The sequence below is a fragment of the Megalobrama amblycephala genome, linkage group LG12, assembly GCF_018812025.1.
Source record: "Megalobrama amblycephala isolate DHTTF-2021 linkage group LG12, ASM1881202v1, whole genome shotgun sequence".
Taxonomy (NCBI): Eukaryota; Metazoa; Chordata; class Actinopteri; order Cypriniformes; family Xenocyprididae; genus Megalobrama; species Megalobrama amblycephala.
Window position 1 is genome coordinate 37,775,931 of NC_063055.1, and position 15,914 is coordinate 37,791,844.

A 15,914-nucleotide genomic window follows, 5' to 3' on the forward strand; every position below is an offset into this window, starting at 1 on the left:
AGTTCGGGATTCGAAATCTGGGCCCTGATCACTATGCAATTTTTCTGGGAAGCCATAGTGCAGTAAGAAATGATCCCAGAGACATCTGGCCACAGTCCGAGCCTTTTGATCTTTGGTAGGTATCGCAATGGCATATTTTGTAAAATGGTCTGTGATGACCAATATATCCTTTGCGTTGCTACTGTCTGGCTCTACGGACAGGAAGTCCATACAGACCAGCTCCAAGGGCCTGCTGGTCTGTATGTTCACTAAAGGAGCTGCTCTCTGTGGTGGAGCCTTCCTCCGAATACAACGCTGACAGGTTTTGATCTTTTTCTCTACAGCATCAGCCATTTTAGGCCAATAGAACCTGGAACGGAGGAGATCAAGAGTCCGCTCCAGCCCTAAATGACCCATGTCATCATGAAGACTGGTGAGTACCATCTGTCGTAGATCCCTGGGTAACACTAGCTGGCCCAACACTCTACCTTGATCCATTCTTTTCCTATACAACACTCCATTCTTGATTTCGAGCTTATTCCACTCTCTCATCCACATAGCCATGGTAGGTGACTGGGATGTTCTACCAAGGGGTTTTTCACCAGACTCTAGGTACTCCAGGAGCTCTTTCAACTCTGGATCTGCTCGTTGTTGGGCTGCTAAATCTTCCTCAGAGAGGTGAGGGATCACAGGTAAGCCATGATCATATTCTTCCTGGAATCCTTGGGGTAATGCACTCGCATCCATCATCATGGACTCTGCTAATGTGATCAAGACAAGGCGTCCATCCTTTGACTGGCTAACCTGATGCTTCTCACACACAGCCTTCACTGCTTCTGGTAGTATCACCGACAGATCTTCATTGGTTTCAGCTAGATGATTCAGAGTGAACTGTTTAATCCTCTCCTGTTCTTTTTGAGACTCCAGATCATTCAACAGCTGACCGTTTGGACGTCTGGACAACCCATCGGCATCCTGGTTTTGGGCTCCTGCTCTATATTGGATTTTGAAATTATAAGCTGATAACCCAGACAGCCATCTATAACTGGTGGAGTCCAATTTGGCAGAAGTCAAGATGTAAGTTAAGGGGTTACTGTCGGTGACCACAGTAAATTCAGCCCCGTACAAATAGTCACTGAACTTTGAGGTAACTGCCCACTTGAGGGCCAGAAACTCAAGTTTATGAGCGGGATATCTGGCTTCGCTCTTAGTTAGTCCTCGACTAGCATAAGCAAGGACCCTCAACTGGCCTTCCTGTTCTTGATATAATGCAGCACCTAGGCCTATGGTGCTGGCGTCAGTGTGCAATACGTATGGCAATCTAGGGTCAGCGTATCCCAAAACCGGTGCAGTTGTTAGTTTCTCCACAATTTTCTCAAATGCCTCCTGACAAGAAGCATCCCATCTGTCTCCCAGCTTTTCTTTCGGGTCATAGTAATGACGATTAACGTCTTTACACTTCCTCCCTTTTCGAATTGGGGGATATCCGGCAGTGAGGTTGTTGAGTGGCTTGACTATTTTAGAAAAGTCCTGAACGAACCTCCTATAATACCCGGCAAACCCCAAGAATGATTTCAGCTCTTTGAGAGTCTGGGGCCTTGGCCAGGTTTTAATGGCCTCGATTTTCGCTGGGTCCGTTTCTACACCTCGTTGAGAGACAATATGTCCCAAATATCGCACTGAGGTCTGAAAAAATTTACATTTCTCAGGCGAGAGTTTCAAGCCATATTCCTTCAGACGGGTAAGTACCTGCAATAGTCGACGTTCATGTTCTTCAAGTGTCTCCGAAAAAACTATAAGGTCGTCTATGAAAACTAGCACCTCTTTCCGGTTCAGATGACCCATACAGCGCTCCATGAGCCTTTGGAAGGTACTGGGAGCATTTGTGATTCCCTGCGGCATCCTATTGAACTCCCAGAATCCTTGTGGGCACACGAAGGCTGTCTTGTGTTTATCCGCTTCCTCCATTTCGATTTGATAGTACCCCGACTTCAAATCCAGAACAGAGAACCACTTCGAGCCGTTTAATACGGAAAACACCTCTTCCAAGTTGGGAAGCGCATAGGCGTCCTTTATAGTTTGGGAGTTAAGTTTTCTAAAGTCGATACATAGGCGTACGGAATTATCCTTCTTCCTCACTACCACTATAGGAGAGGCAAAGGGAGACTCAGATTCTCTGATAATTCCAGCAGCCAACAAGTCTTGCAGGTGTTTGCGAACAGCATCGACATCCTGTGGGTGAATGGGCCTAGCTCGATGTTTGAAGGGAGTTTCATCACTAAGTTTGATGTGATGTCTCACTTTATCTGTATGCCCAAAATCCATGTCATGTAAGGCAAAAACCTCAGGCATCGTGTTCAGTAGAGCTGATATTCGGGTCCTCCACTCTGCTGGTACAGGGGAATCACCAAAATCAAATTTTATCTGTGAGCTGCCAGAGTTCAGTTGAGTATGAGGAGCATCATGTCTTGGCTGTGTCTCAATCACACGCTGAACAGCATACATTTCAGCAATCACAGCTTTTGGTGGAACAGCAATGTCAGTCTGGGTGTCGTTTCTCACCACTACAGGTATACTATTGGAGCGTTTAGCAGGCAAAGTATATAATCCGCTAGCCACTAATAATCCACCTGGCATAGAAGACATTTCTGGCTGCCCTAAAGTTATCAGGCCTTCTGGAGAACAGCGACTTATATGCACAACTCCATCGAGAACAGCTACACTCCCTGCTGACACAGTTTTAGGAGTAGTTCCTCCCAATGTCACACATCCCAGAACTTCAGTGCTCATTTGCTTATGTCTGACATCCAGAATTTTGAGTACTGCTCGATATCCATTAAAAGCTGGATTGAGGTTTCCTGAGCTTTCTTGAGCATGGTTCGCATAAAGAGCATCCAGGGAATTGGTTCCCACAAGGACTTGGGGCACGTTCATCAAATCAGGGACCACTAGAGCTAATGTTGTAACTTCTGCTTTTACTCCCAGGAACTCCTTAGGAAATATCAGAGTGAGCTCTACATAGCCTAAGTAGGGAACCGATTGCCCATTTGCTCCCTCCACTTCCAGTAAAGACTCAAGTGGCTTCAACGGGTGATTAGATAGATGATCGTGGTAAAAGGAAAGTGGAATGGTGGTTACTTGGGAACCTGTATCTAGCAAACAATTCACTGGAGTTCCTTCAACAAGCAACTGGGCAGTACACTTCATTCCAACCAATCCTCTTGGTAATTTTCTCTGCATTACTTCTTCACAACACTTGTTGAATACTCTTCTAGGTTTATTAGGGCATGTGGGTCTTTCCTCAGTTTCTGTACGCCCTGCTACAGAGACTGATTGGAGTTTAACCGTGAGGATGCAACTTTGTTATTCAGGTCCCAGTGAGCCTGTTTCTCCCTCAGCTGACGACGTTTGCTTTCTACTTTGGCAGAGTTTGGATCATTTTCACAATTTACGGCGATATGACCATCTTCCCCGCAGCGAAAGCAGTATCCTGGACGCGGTCGGGCTGAGGTCAATCCATCCATACTGACTGATTTACTCTCTTCACGTCTTGTCTGCTTGGGCTGTGACATAGCAGAAAGGCTCCTGAACCCGGATGTTCTTTCTGGCTGACGTTTCTGTGAATCTGAGACGGTTAATTGAGCTTTTAACTCTGCAAGCTGTCTTGTTAATTCGACAATTTCCTCAGCTTCTGAGCTTCTGTTCTGGACCTTTTGGGAAACTGCAGCTTGAACCTGGGCTCGTAGTTCAGTCAGTTCTTTTTTCAGCGAAGTCACATCCACTACTTTGGAACAAGCAGGCTGGCACTTCTGGTGAGTCAATGATTGCATGGAGGCAAGTCGAGCATGAATTTCTGATATTTGTTTTCTCATGGAGTCTGTTTCAGGGGCTGCTCCGCTGACTACCTCTTGTGAGTGAGCAGACAACTGATGAGCTGCAGCTCGTGACTTGGAAGTGGCTAGACTTTGTTTAGTCATCCCAAAATGACTCCTCATCCGATCCTCCTTTGAAGCTTGCCGGTCTTCTTCCGCTCTGACAGACACCACAAGTTCAGCGAAGGAAGGTGGGTTATTCTTTCTCCTTTCCAGCTGAAGACTGACAATTAAGCCATTATCCCAGCACCCACGACAGAATTGATTCAACAAACTGCGATCACGCTCCCTCTCTGCAATGCCACCTCTCCTCACCGCTGCACTTAACATCACTTGTAATCGATGCAGGTAGCTGGAAGGCTTTTCTCCCTGATTCTGCAACATCGTCATGAACTTTGCCAGCAGCTCTTCCCCATCCTCCACTGATGCATACACTGATTCTAGCAACTCTAAATATACTGAGGGCGATGATTGTGGGCTAATGTGTTTGATTACGTCAGCAGCAGGTGGAAGCAAGCTGTCTAGAATTCTTCTTGTACGAGACAAGTCTGAAACCGATGGATCATCCAGTAGGAATTGCACACTTGCTCGCCATGTTTCAAAGTCGGGTTCATTGGGTGGGCGTGGAATTTTCCCTGAGAAGGATCTGAGACGTAGGGAAGTATGCTGGGCTGTCATATCACTTGTCCTCACAACGTGCTCAACCACGACTCTTTGCACACCAGGAGGATCTATCATATCCATGGTCAGAACTGGATGTGGTATACCTGTGGCTGAAGGATTGTTAATTCTACCAGTATTAGGTACAGTATTCATCTCATTCTCCTTGGACAGGTTTTGAGTTTTCTGGCTTCCAACACCCAGCAATGGAGAAACATTTGGTGAGAAGGTTCCATCTCTACTTTCTCCCATTCTCTGTGATGTGGCGGGTGACCCACGGTCATTGACTGAACTGGCAGTACTGAGTCCCTGAGTTTGGGAGTCTGCTACATTACAGCTGGGCAAATGTTCGGTGGGAGGGCCAACTGACCTCATTTTTACTAACTCCTCTTGAAGCACTTCTTCAAAAGATTTGCCAGTAGCATTAGCAATGGCTTTCAATTCTGCTAAATAGCCCTTAGTAGCGTCATCTTTAACTACAGGTGAGTATACACTGCTTAGGGCACGTACAGTGAATATGACATCTGCATCCGAAGTGCTAACAATACTTAAAGGCAACAGAGGGTTCAGGTTTTTCATTGCAGAGCTATGTGCAAACTCTATTATAGCCTGCCGATGAAATTCAGATGTTGGGTCATCAATAAGCAGATTACGACTAATGCTGCCATACCGTACAAGCCATGCTTCTAAGTTTTGGTCAGATTCACTCAATGTTATGCCACCAACTATGACAGCATTGGAAACATTCACGTTTTCTCGTTCCACTATATCCATACTGATAAAACTGAGATAGCTTGTTTCACAGAAAGAATTATCTTTTTGTCGTACTGAGAGGTCACTGTTGTTGTTAGGCAATCAATCTCCTGGCTGGCTCTCGCCAAGTTTTTGTACCGCTTTCTATCTGGCTAATAACTTGTAGATTTAATAAATAATTAACTTGTTATATGCCAATCTATGGACCAGCGTCTCAGAAGGACAGATTCGCTACTGAGAAAGATGCAACAACAACAGTGAACAGACTTGAAGAATAATTTGGTTGAACACACAATGTGTATTTGTTTGACTGCATTCAAAAGGTAAGTTGAATCAATGTGAAATAATAAAAAATATATATATATATTTTCACAATTGAAAATATTGTTTCTGAATTTTCCTATCAATCTTTTCTTTTCACAGGTTTCGTGAAACTTTTCCCTTGATTGTCAACAAGGTAAGTACTTTATTCACTTTAACTCAGTGTTCGATTCACCCAAAAATTAGTGTTCAAGTATCAAAACCCAAACAATATATCACTTGTCAACCCAGAAAATTGACACTTCTCAATGAAATAAAATAATGTCCTTTGATCTCAAAATCCTCAATTTCTCAGTCTTTCAAGAAAAACAGTTCTTCAAATGGTCCATAGAAGTACAAATGTCTTTTCTTTGTCCATGAGGAACATCTCCATCCAAAACACAAAAAAAGAAGAGTTATTCGATTTCCTACCATTCGCAGAGTTCAGAAAATCTTTTGTTTCCACAGAAAATCCAAGAACAACTCAAGGGAGGCTCGCCAGTCCAAACCCTCCTCAAAACCACTGGAAGGCCGGGACAAATCCAGAATACAGGCATCGGTACATCTCGTCACATCGGACAGGACAGCAATCCAATTTTGGACAAGGGCAGAACAAGAAAAACAGAACAAAACCAAACAAAAACAAAAAACCTGACCTTGAACAAACAAGGTCATGAAAATATCATGAATATCTTCATTGTAACAACATACAATAAAGTTATCAATCACTATACATCATTCAAATTACACAGAACTTGAGTATTCTGAATATATGTACATGTATCTTTTCAAATAAAGAATATTTTCTTCATATATGCAACGTCTGTGACTATTTTTCCAACATAGCGCACTAATTATTATATAACTGACAACTTTCCGTCACATACTTGAGCACACAGTTAGCTCGTATGTACTAAAGACAGCATTACACATTTTTTCATATATAAATCAGTCACAAATTCAATTTCTCTTGCTTTTTCCACTTAAACAATAATAATGATTCAATTGTGATGAATAACAAGGCAAATTGACTTACCAAGGAGATCTTTAAACTCACAGAAAATTCCAGAATGGAGCGGTTACAACGCGTCCGATTTAAACCCTTTTCTTTAACCTTTTTAATCAAAAATACACTTCGTAAACACTTTAGCAACACTCTGTCGCTAGTAAAGTATATGCATATCACCATTAACTTTTATATTTTACAAATTGAATGTCCATTTCACTCACATTACAATATCAACGTCATTCACAACCAATGGAAAATAAAATGCGTCACTTCACTTACATCAATCCATCGATAAAACACATCCAGAAGATTATTTCTATGTTTCTGTTCCCCGGAGCGTCAGCAAACACCGCGCTCATCAGCACCTATGCACGATAGAGAGAGCTGCCTCTGACTCCACGAGCAAACCTCGTGCAAAATCCGGAAACTAATTTCTCCGCTGCGCCACATTCTGCGCTCTCATTGGCTCACGTTGTATTAAAAGCTACTCTCTATTGGTCACATTAATAACCAAGTAAAATATATGTTTATATAAAATTAATATTTTCTTTTATAATAGTACTCGTTTTTAAGTAGTTCTCAATAGTTTTGTTTATATATTAGTATGTTTATATATTAATAACTTTATTTCTATATTACTCTGGTAACCTTGGTTACACAAACTACAAACTTTTTAGTCTGACCAATTTAAATACACACAAACTGGTTGTTTTCTGAAAATAGACTAAAACTGCTGGGTTAAATATGGACAAACCAGGGATTGGTTGTTTTCACCCGCCATTTTTTCAACCAATTTTGGATTAATTTTTTTAGCAGCAATATAATAACATAGTAAAAGGCATGTTTTTGCTCACCCCAAATAGGGGCAAATTTGTGGGGTATTTTAAGCTGAAACTTGACCAGACCAGAGACTTATATTACATCATGTGAAAGAGGGAATAATAGGTGCCTTTTAACCCAACCTGCTGGGTTTGTCCTTATTTTACCCAGCTTGGGTTATTTTTAACCCAGCATTTTTTAGAGTGTGGTAACACAAAAGCTACCCAAACATTGGGTTGTTACGTCTGACCCAGGATCTGGGTAACACTAAAACTACCCAAATGCTGGGTTGTTACGCCTGACCCAGGATCTGGGTATCACAAAAGCTATCCAAACGCTGGGTTGTTACGTCTGACCCAGGATCTGAGTAACACAAAAGCTACCCAAACACTGGGTTGTTATGTCTGACCCAGGATCTGGTAACACAAAAGCTACCCAAACACTGGGTTGTTATGTCTGACCAGGATCTGGGTAACACAAAAGCTACCCAAACGCTGGGTTGTTACGTCTGACCCGGGATCTGGATAACACAAAAGCTACCCAAACGCTAGGTTGTTACGTCTGACCCAGGATCTGGTAACACAAAAACTACCCAAACGCTGGGTTGTTACGTCTGACCAGGATCTGGGTAACACAAAAGCTACCCAAATGATGGGTTGTTACGTCTGACTTGGGATCTGGGTAACACAAAAGCTACCCAAACGCTGGGTTGTTACGTCTGACCCGGGATCTGGGTAACACAAAAGCTGCCCAAACGCTGGGTTGTTACGCCTGACCCAGGATCTGGTAACACAAAAACTACCCAAACGCTGGGTTGTTACGTCTGACCCGGGATCTGGTAACACAAAAGCTACCCAAACACTGGGTTGTTACGTCTGACCCAAGATCTGGTAACACAAAAACTACCCAAACGCTGGGTTGTTACGTCTGACCAGGATCTGGGTAACACAAAAGCTACCCAAATGATGGGTTGTTACGTCTGACTTGGGATCTGGGTAACACAAAAGCTACCCAAACGCTGGGTTGTTACGTCTGACCCGGGATCTGGGTAACACAAAAGCTGCCCAAACGCTGGGTTGTTACGCCTGACCCAGGATCTGGTAACACAAAAACTACCCAAACGCTGGGTTGTTACGTCTGACCCGGGATCTGGGTAACACAAAAGCTACCCAAACGCTGGGTTGTTACGCCTGACCAGGATCTGGTAATACAAAAGCTATCCAAACGCTGGGTTGTTACGCCTGACCCAGGATCTGGGTAACACAAAAGCTATCCAAACGCTGGGTTGTTACGTCTGACCCAGGATCTGGGTAACACAAAAGCTACCCAAACACTGGGTTGTTACGTCTGACCCAAGATCTGGTAACACAAAAGCTACACAAACACTGGGTTGTTACGTCTGACCCCGGATCTGGTAACACAAAAGCAACCCAAACACTGGGTTGTTACGTCTGACCCAGGATCTGGTAACACAAAAGCTACCCAAACACTGGGTTGTTACGTCTGACCCAGGATCTGGTAACACAAAAGCTACCCAAACATTGGGTTGTTACGTCTGACCCAAGATCTGGTAACACAAAAGCTACCCAAACACTGGGTTGTTACGTCTGACCCAGGATCTGGTAACACAAAAACTACCCAAACACTGGGTTGTTACGCCTGACCCCGGATCTGGTAACACAAAAGATACCCAAACACTGGGTTGTTACGTCTGACCCAGGATCTGGGTAACACAAAAGCTATCCAAACGCTGGGTTGTTATGTCTGACCCAGGGTCTGAGTAACACAAAAGCTACCCAAACACTGGGTTGTTATGTCTGACCCAGGATCTGGTAACACAAAAGCTACCCAAACACTGGGTTGTTACGTCTGACCCAGGATCTGGTAACACAAAAGCTACCCAAACATTGGGTTGTTACGTCTGACCCAAGATCTGGTAACACAAAAGCTACCCAAACACTGGGTTATTATATCTGACCCAGGATCTGGTAACACAAAAACTACCCAAACACTGGGTTGTTACGCCTGACCCCGGATCTGGTAACACAAAAGCTACCCAAACACTGGGTTGTTACGTCTGACCCAGGATCTGGTAACACAAAAGCTACCCAAACGCTGGGTTGTTACGTCTGACCCAGGATCTGGTAACACGAAACACTGGGTTGTTATGCCTGGGTTGTTACGCCTGACCCAGGATCTGAGTAACACAAAAACGACCTAAACACTGGAAAAATACCCCTACCACAGCCACAAAAAAAAGGACACAAAAGGCTCAACCCAGGACTTGGGTAAAGAGTGTAGTTCCTTCACCACTTAATATGCCGATGAGTGAAACTAAATGATTCAAACTAAATCATATTCGATAATCATATTCCAAATTTGACATGTTATTTGGCTTTGTTGTCTTTTTTCAAGTTAAAAGTAAGGATGGCAAAGTTTGCAAGGACCATAATTAATCCCAAGATGCTTTATGACATCTTCAAATGATTTCCCAACTGGAAAAAAAAATGTTTTAAGATGTTCAGCTCTTCACATGCAGATACACAGCTCCAGATTTGTTGATCTGATCGTTTGCCTTTTTTTTATTTTGTCTGATTTCCCACAGCCAACAATGGATACTGAAGCCCAATGAGTACATTGTGAATTAATTTAGCCATTTTAGCATATATTTATTAATATTGTCTTATGTGCATTTTTTTTTATTGCAGAAAATCATAGTTTTGTGTGATTTGAAGCAACATCCAACCTGATGGATAACATGTCTTATCCTGTGATACTGACTCTCATGGTGCCCAAAGAATCTAAATCATACAGACATATATACTTCACTTGTTTTTTTATCATTTATCTGCTTATATTGTCAATTAATATACGTCTTGTTATGATCATTATCATGACAAAAGCACTTCATGAACCGATGTACATATTCTTGTCTTATCTGTGTGTAAATGGGGTTTATGGAGCCACAGGATTCTACCCTAAAATTCTGTCTGATTTAATGTTGGATTCATATGTGATCTCCTCTCTCATGTGTGCTCTGCAGATCTTTGTTATTTACAGCTCTTTACTGAGTGAGTTTACAATATTAACAGTGATGTCTTATGATAGATATGTAGCCATATGCAAACCTTTAGATTATCATTCCAAAATAACTAACTTCACCTGTGTGAAATTAATTCTGTTTTCATGGATTCTTCCCAACGGCGTCTCAGCTACAGCAATCCTGTTATCATACTTGAGGCCATTTTGTAAATATCACATCGATAAATTATATTGTGACAACTGGTCAGTTGTAAAACTGTCTTGTACATCATCTTTTGTGAATAATATCTATGGATATATTTTTGCTCTTTTATTTATTAGCTGTGCAGTTATTGTCATAGTGTCCTATGTTAAGCTGATCTCTGCATGTAAAACATCTTTAGAAAACAGAAGGAAATTCTGGCAAACGTGTCTGCCACACATGTTATCACTGATAAATTTCACTTTTGCTTTGCTTTTTGATATAACGTATAGCAGATATGGTTCAAATGACATTCCAGAGAGTCTGCGTCATTTTTTGGCTTTAGAGTTAGTTATAGTCCCTCCTGTTTTTAATCCTGTAATGTACGGGTTAAATATTAGGACAGTGCGCAGAGTTTTTTTCTCGTGTATTTCAGCAAGAGTGAATGTTTTAGAAGCTAAAAAGGCTTAAATCCTTGATAGTTACTTGATGTGCTCTACTGAAACACACATGCAAAATGGTGTCATTTGTTTTATAAATTAATTACAGCAAAATGTAAGAAAAACAAGCATGTACAAGCTGTCAATATTATTTTTATGAACATTATTGGGAATAGAATCATAAAACATTCCAGGAAAAATAAATTTGTTATGCTTTCACTTCTCCCAAATGCACTTCTCTAAATGACCAAACAAATATAATTAGAAAAGGCCTGACTTGTATAGTTTAGCATGAAAAGAGCTAAACTATTGTCAGTAATTTCACTCACATTACAATATCAACGTCATTCACAACCAATGGAAAATAAAATGCGTCACTTCACTTACATCAATCCATCGATAAAACACATCCAGAAGATTATTTCTATGTTTCTGTTCCCCGGAGCGTCAGCAAACACCGCGCTCATCAGCACCTATGCACGATAGAGAGAGCTGCCTCTGACTCCACGAGCAAACCTCGTGCAAAATCCGGAAACTAATTTCTCCGCTGCGCCACATTCTGCGCTCTCATTGGCTCACGTTGTATTAAAAGCTACTCTCTATTGGTCACATTAATAACCAAGTAAAATATATGTTTATATAAAATTAATATTTTCTTTTATAATAGTACTCGTTTTTAAGTAGTTCTCAATAGTTTTGTTTATATATTAGTATGTTTATATATTAATAACTTTATTTCTATATTACTCTGGTAACCTTGGTTACACTTCCCCCTCCTGAATCATAGCACGTCCCTGTGCTTGGGAGTCGTTAAGTCACACAGGTGAGACTGCATTGAGTCCAGCATCATGATTTCTTATATAATCAGATTCCTCCACTGATTCAGAAAGTGCAGAACTCAATCCTTGCAATAAAGATTGAATGACTGAAATCAAGGGATTTCCCAGCCGTGCATACTGCAACTTGTCTGGTGGTCTACTCTGCCTTTTTGAACGTCTTGGACCCATATCTCCTGCATCCTTGGGCACAGTTGAAATGCCTGGAAGATGTCTGACAGGGGGTGAGTCAGGATAAGGAGTAACATTATTTTCATGTGCATCTGGTCCAGTTTCATTGACCACATCATATGACTCATCTGATAGCTCACTTGATTCATCACATTCGTTTTCTGAGATTACTTTTGCTAATCCCTCTTCTCTACTTTCAGGTTCACCTCCAGAGGCGTCTGGCTCTGCATGGTGCATCACAGGTGAGTTCCTCTCAACTCCATCACTAATCGGGTTTTGTTCAACAGGTGAATCATCTCTTGACTGATCCAGGACAGTGGATTGTGGACTTACGGAATCAACTACAGGTAAGTTTCTGGTAACCGATGAACTCTCTGACTCATGAGTTGGTCTTTCTTCTGGAATAACTCTAGTAGTGAACTCCAAAGATTCTCCAGGTACATCAAGGTGAATAGATTCACTCTCAGATTCAGAATAACTATGCACAGTTTCTGCTTCGGTAGCATCCTTGATTCTGGATTGGGCTCTGGTTCTAGGCCTACGATGTTCTTTTTGCTGGACAGATTCTTCGAACTCAGTGTTGGGCAAATACCCACAGGGCAGAAGTAAATCGCGATGCAAAGTACGCACTGGACTTTCCTTCCCTTCTGGCCGAACTGTATACACGGGAATACCACTGCTTTTCTTTAACACAATATAGACGTCAGGTTCCCATCTATCCGCTATTTTGTGTTTCCCTCTTAGCCGGACATTCCTTACTAGGACTCGGTCACCTATGTCCAGAATGGAAGCAACTACATTTCGATCGAACCTCCTCTTGTTTCTTCCCGCTACCTTCATAGCATTGCGAGTTGCGAGCTGGTAACTCTCTTCTAACCGGTCCTTAAGAGATTTCACATACTGTGAGTGAGACTGGGAGGAGTCATTGACTTGGAGTCCGAAAGCAAGATCCACGGGCAATCGAGGCTGGCGTCCGAACATCATTTCGTAAGGCGAGTACCCTGTTACATCGTTCTTGGTGCAGTTGTATGCGTGCACAAGCGGTTTAACAAATTCCTTCCAGTGGGCCTTTTTGTCGTTTTCCAGGGTTCCTAACATTTGCAGAAGGGTCCTGTTGAACCGCTCCACTGGGTTCCCTCTTGGGTGATAGGGGGTCGTCCTCACCTTACGGATACCCGCAACTTTGCACAGCTCTTGAATAGTTCGGGATTCGAAATCTGGGCCCTGATCACTATGCAATTTTTCTGGGAAGCCATAGTGCAGTAAGAAATGATCCCAGAGACATCTGGCCACAGTCCGAGCCTTTTGATCTTTGGTAGGTATCGCAATGGCATATTTTGTAAAATGGTCTGTGATGACCAATATATCCTTTGCGTTGCTACTGTCTGGCTCTACGGACAGGAAGTCCATACAGACCAGCTCCAAGGGCCTGCTGGTCTGTATGTTCACTAAAGGAGCTGCTCTCTGTGGTGGAGCCTTCCTCCGAATACAACGCTGACAGGTTTTGATCTTTTTCTCTACAGCATCAGCCATTTTAGGCCAATAGAACCTGGAACGGAGGAGATCAAGAGTCCGCTCCAGCCCTAAATGACCCATGTCATCATGAAGACTGGTGAGTACCATCTGTCGTAGATCCCTGGGTAACACTAGCTGGCCCAACACTCTACCTTGATCCATTCTTTTCCTATACAACACTCCATTCTTGATTTCGAGCTTATTCCACTCTCTCATCCACATAGCCATGGTAGGTGACTGGGATGTTCTACCAAGGGGTTTTTCACCAGACTCTAGGTACTCCAGGAGCTCTTTCAACTCTGGATCTGCTCGTTGTTGGGCTGCTAAATCTTCCTCAGAGAGGTGAGGGATCACAGGTAAGCCATGATCATATTCTTCCTGGAATCCTTGGGGTAATGCACTCGCATCCATCATCATGGACTCTGCTAATGTGATCAAGACAAGGCGTCCATCCTTTGACTGGCTAACCTGATGCTTCTCACACACAGCCTTCACTGCTTCTGGTAGTATCACCGACAGATCTTCATTGGTTTCAGCTAGATGATTCAGAGTGAACTGTTTAATCCTCTCCTGTTCTTTTTGAGACTCCAGATCATTCAACAGCTGACCGTTTGGACGTCTGGACAACCCATCGGCATCCTGGTTTTGGGCTCCTGCTCTATATTGGATTTTGAAATTATAAGCTGATAACCCAGACAGCCATCTATAACTGGTGGAGTCCAATTTGGCAGAAGTCAAGATGTAAGTTAAGGGGTTACTGTCGGTGACCACAGTAAATTCAGCCCCGTACAAATAGTCACTGAACTTTGAGGTAACTGCCCACTTGAGGGCCAGAAACTCAAGTTTATGAGCGGGATATCTGGCTTCGCTCTTAGTTAGTCCTCGACTAGCATAAGCAAGGACCCTCAACTGGCCTTCCTGTTCTTGATATAATGCAGCACCTAGGCCTATGGTGCTGGCGTCAGTGTGCAATACGTATGGCAATCTAGGGTCAGCGTATCCCAAAACCGGTGCAGTTGTTAGTTTCTCCACAATTTTCTCAAATGCCTCCTGACAAGAAGCATCCCATCTGTCTCCCAGCTTTTCTTTCGGGTCATAGTAATGACGATTAACGTCTTTACACTTCCTCCCTTTTCGAATTGGGGGATATCCGGCAGTGAGGTTGTTGAGTGGCTTGACTATTTTAGAAAAGTCCTGAACGAACCTCCTATAATACCCGGCAAACCCCAAGAATGATTTCAGCTCTTTGAGAGTCTGGGGCCTTGGCCAGGTTTTAATGGCCTCGATTTTCGCTGGGTCCGTTTCTACACCTCGTTGAGAGACAATATGTCCCAAATATCGCACTGAGGTCTGAAAAAATTTACATTTCTCAGGCGAGAGTTTCAAGCCATATTCCTTCAGACGGGTAAGTACCTGCAATAGTCGACGTTCATGTTCTTCAAGTGTCTCCGAAAAAACTATAAGGTCGTCTATGAAAACTAGCACCTCTTTCCGGTTCAGATGACCCATACAGCGCTCCATGAGCCTTTGGAAGGTACTGGGAGCATTTGTGATTCCCTGCGGCATCCTATTGAACTCCCAGAATCCTTGTGGGCACACGAAGGCTGTCTTGTGTTTATCCGCTTCCTCCATTTCGATTTGATAGTACCCCGACTTCAAATCCAGAACAGAGAACCACTTCGAGCCGTTTAATACGGAAAACACCTCTTCCAAGTTGGGAAGCGCATAGGCGTCCTTTATAGTTTGGGAGTTAAGTTTTCTAAAGTCGATACATAGGCGTACGGAATTATCCTTCTTCCTCACTACCACTATAGGAGAGGCAAAGGGAGACTCAGATTCTCTGATAATTCCAGCAGCCAACAAGTCTTGCAGGTGTTTGCGAACAGCATCGACATCCTGTGGGTGAATGGGCCTAGCTCGATGTTTGAAGGGAGTTTCATCACTAAGTTTGATGTGATGTCTCACTTTATCTGTATGCCCAAAATCCATGTCATGTAAGGCAAAAACCTCAGGCATCGTGTTCAGTAGAGCTGATATTCGGGTCCTCCACTCTGCTGGTACAGGGGAATCACCAAAATCAAATTTTATCTGTGAGCTGCCAGAGTTCAGTTGAGTATGAGGAGCATCATGTCTTGGCTGTGTCTCAATCACACGCTGAACAGCATACATTTCAGCAATCACAGCTTTTGGTGGAACAGCAATGTCAGTCTGGGTGTCGTTTCTCACCACTACAGGTATACTATTGGAGCGTTTAGCAGGCAAAGTATATAATCCGCTAGCCACTAATAATCCACCTGGCATAGAAGACATTTCTGGCTGCCCTAAAGTTATCAGGCC

The 15,914-nt window shown here is 42.9% G+C and overlaps 1 protein-coding gene across 1 annotated transcript; it reads left to right on the plus strand.

Moving 5' to 3' along the window:
- Positions 1–9,950: 9,950 nt before the first annotated feature.
- Positions 9,951–11,331, plus strand: LOC125280461 (olfactory receptor 5M3-like). The gene has a single exon (XM_048211016.1). The coding sequence runs from the start codon at positions 10,142–10,144 to the stop codon at positions 11,084–11,086; it is 945 nt and encodes a 314-aa protein (XP_048066973.1). The 5' UTR covers positions 9,951–10,141; the 3' UTR covers positions 11,087–11,331.
- Positions 11,332–15,914: the final 4,583 nt, after the last annotated feature.

Coding starts and splice junctions, on each gene's coding strand:
- LOC125280461 (XM_048211016.1), top strand. CDS start 10,142: ATGGATAACATGTCTTATCCTGTGATACTGACTCTCATGGTGCCCAAA.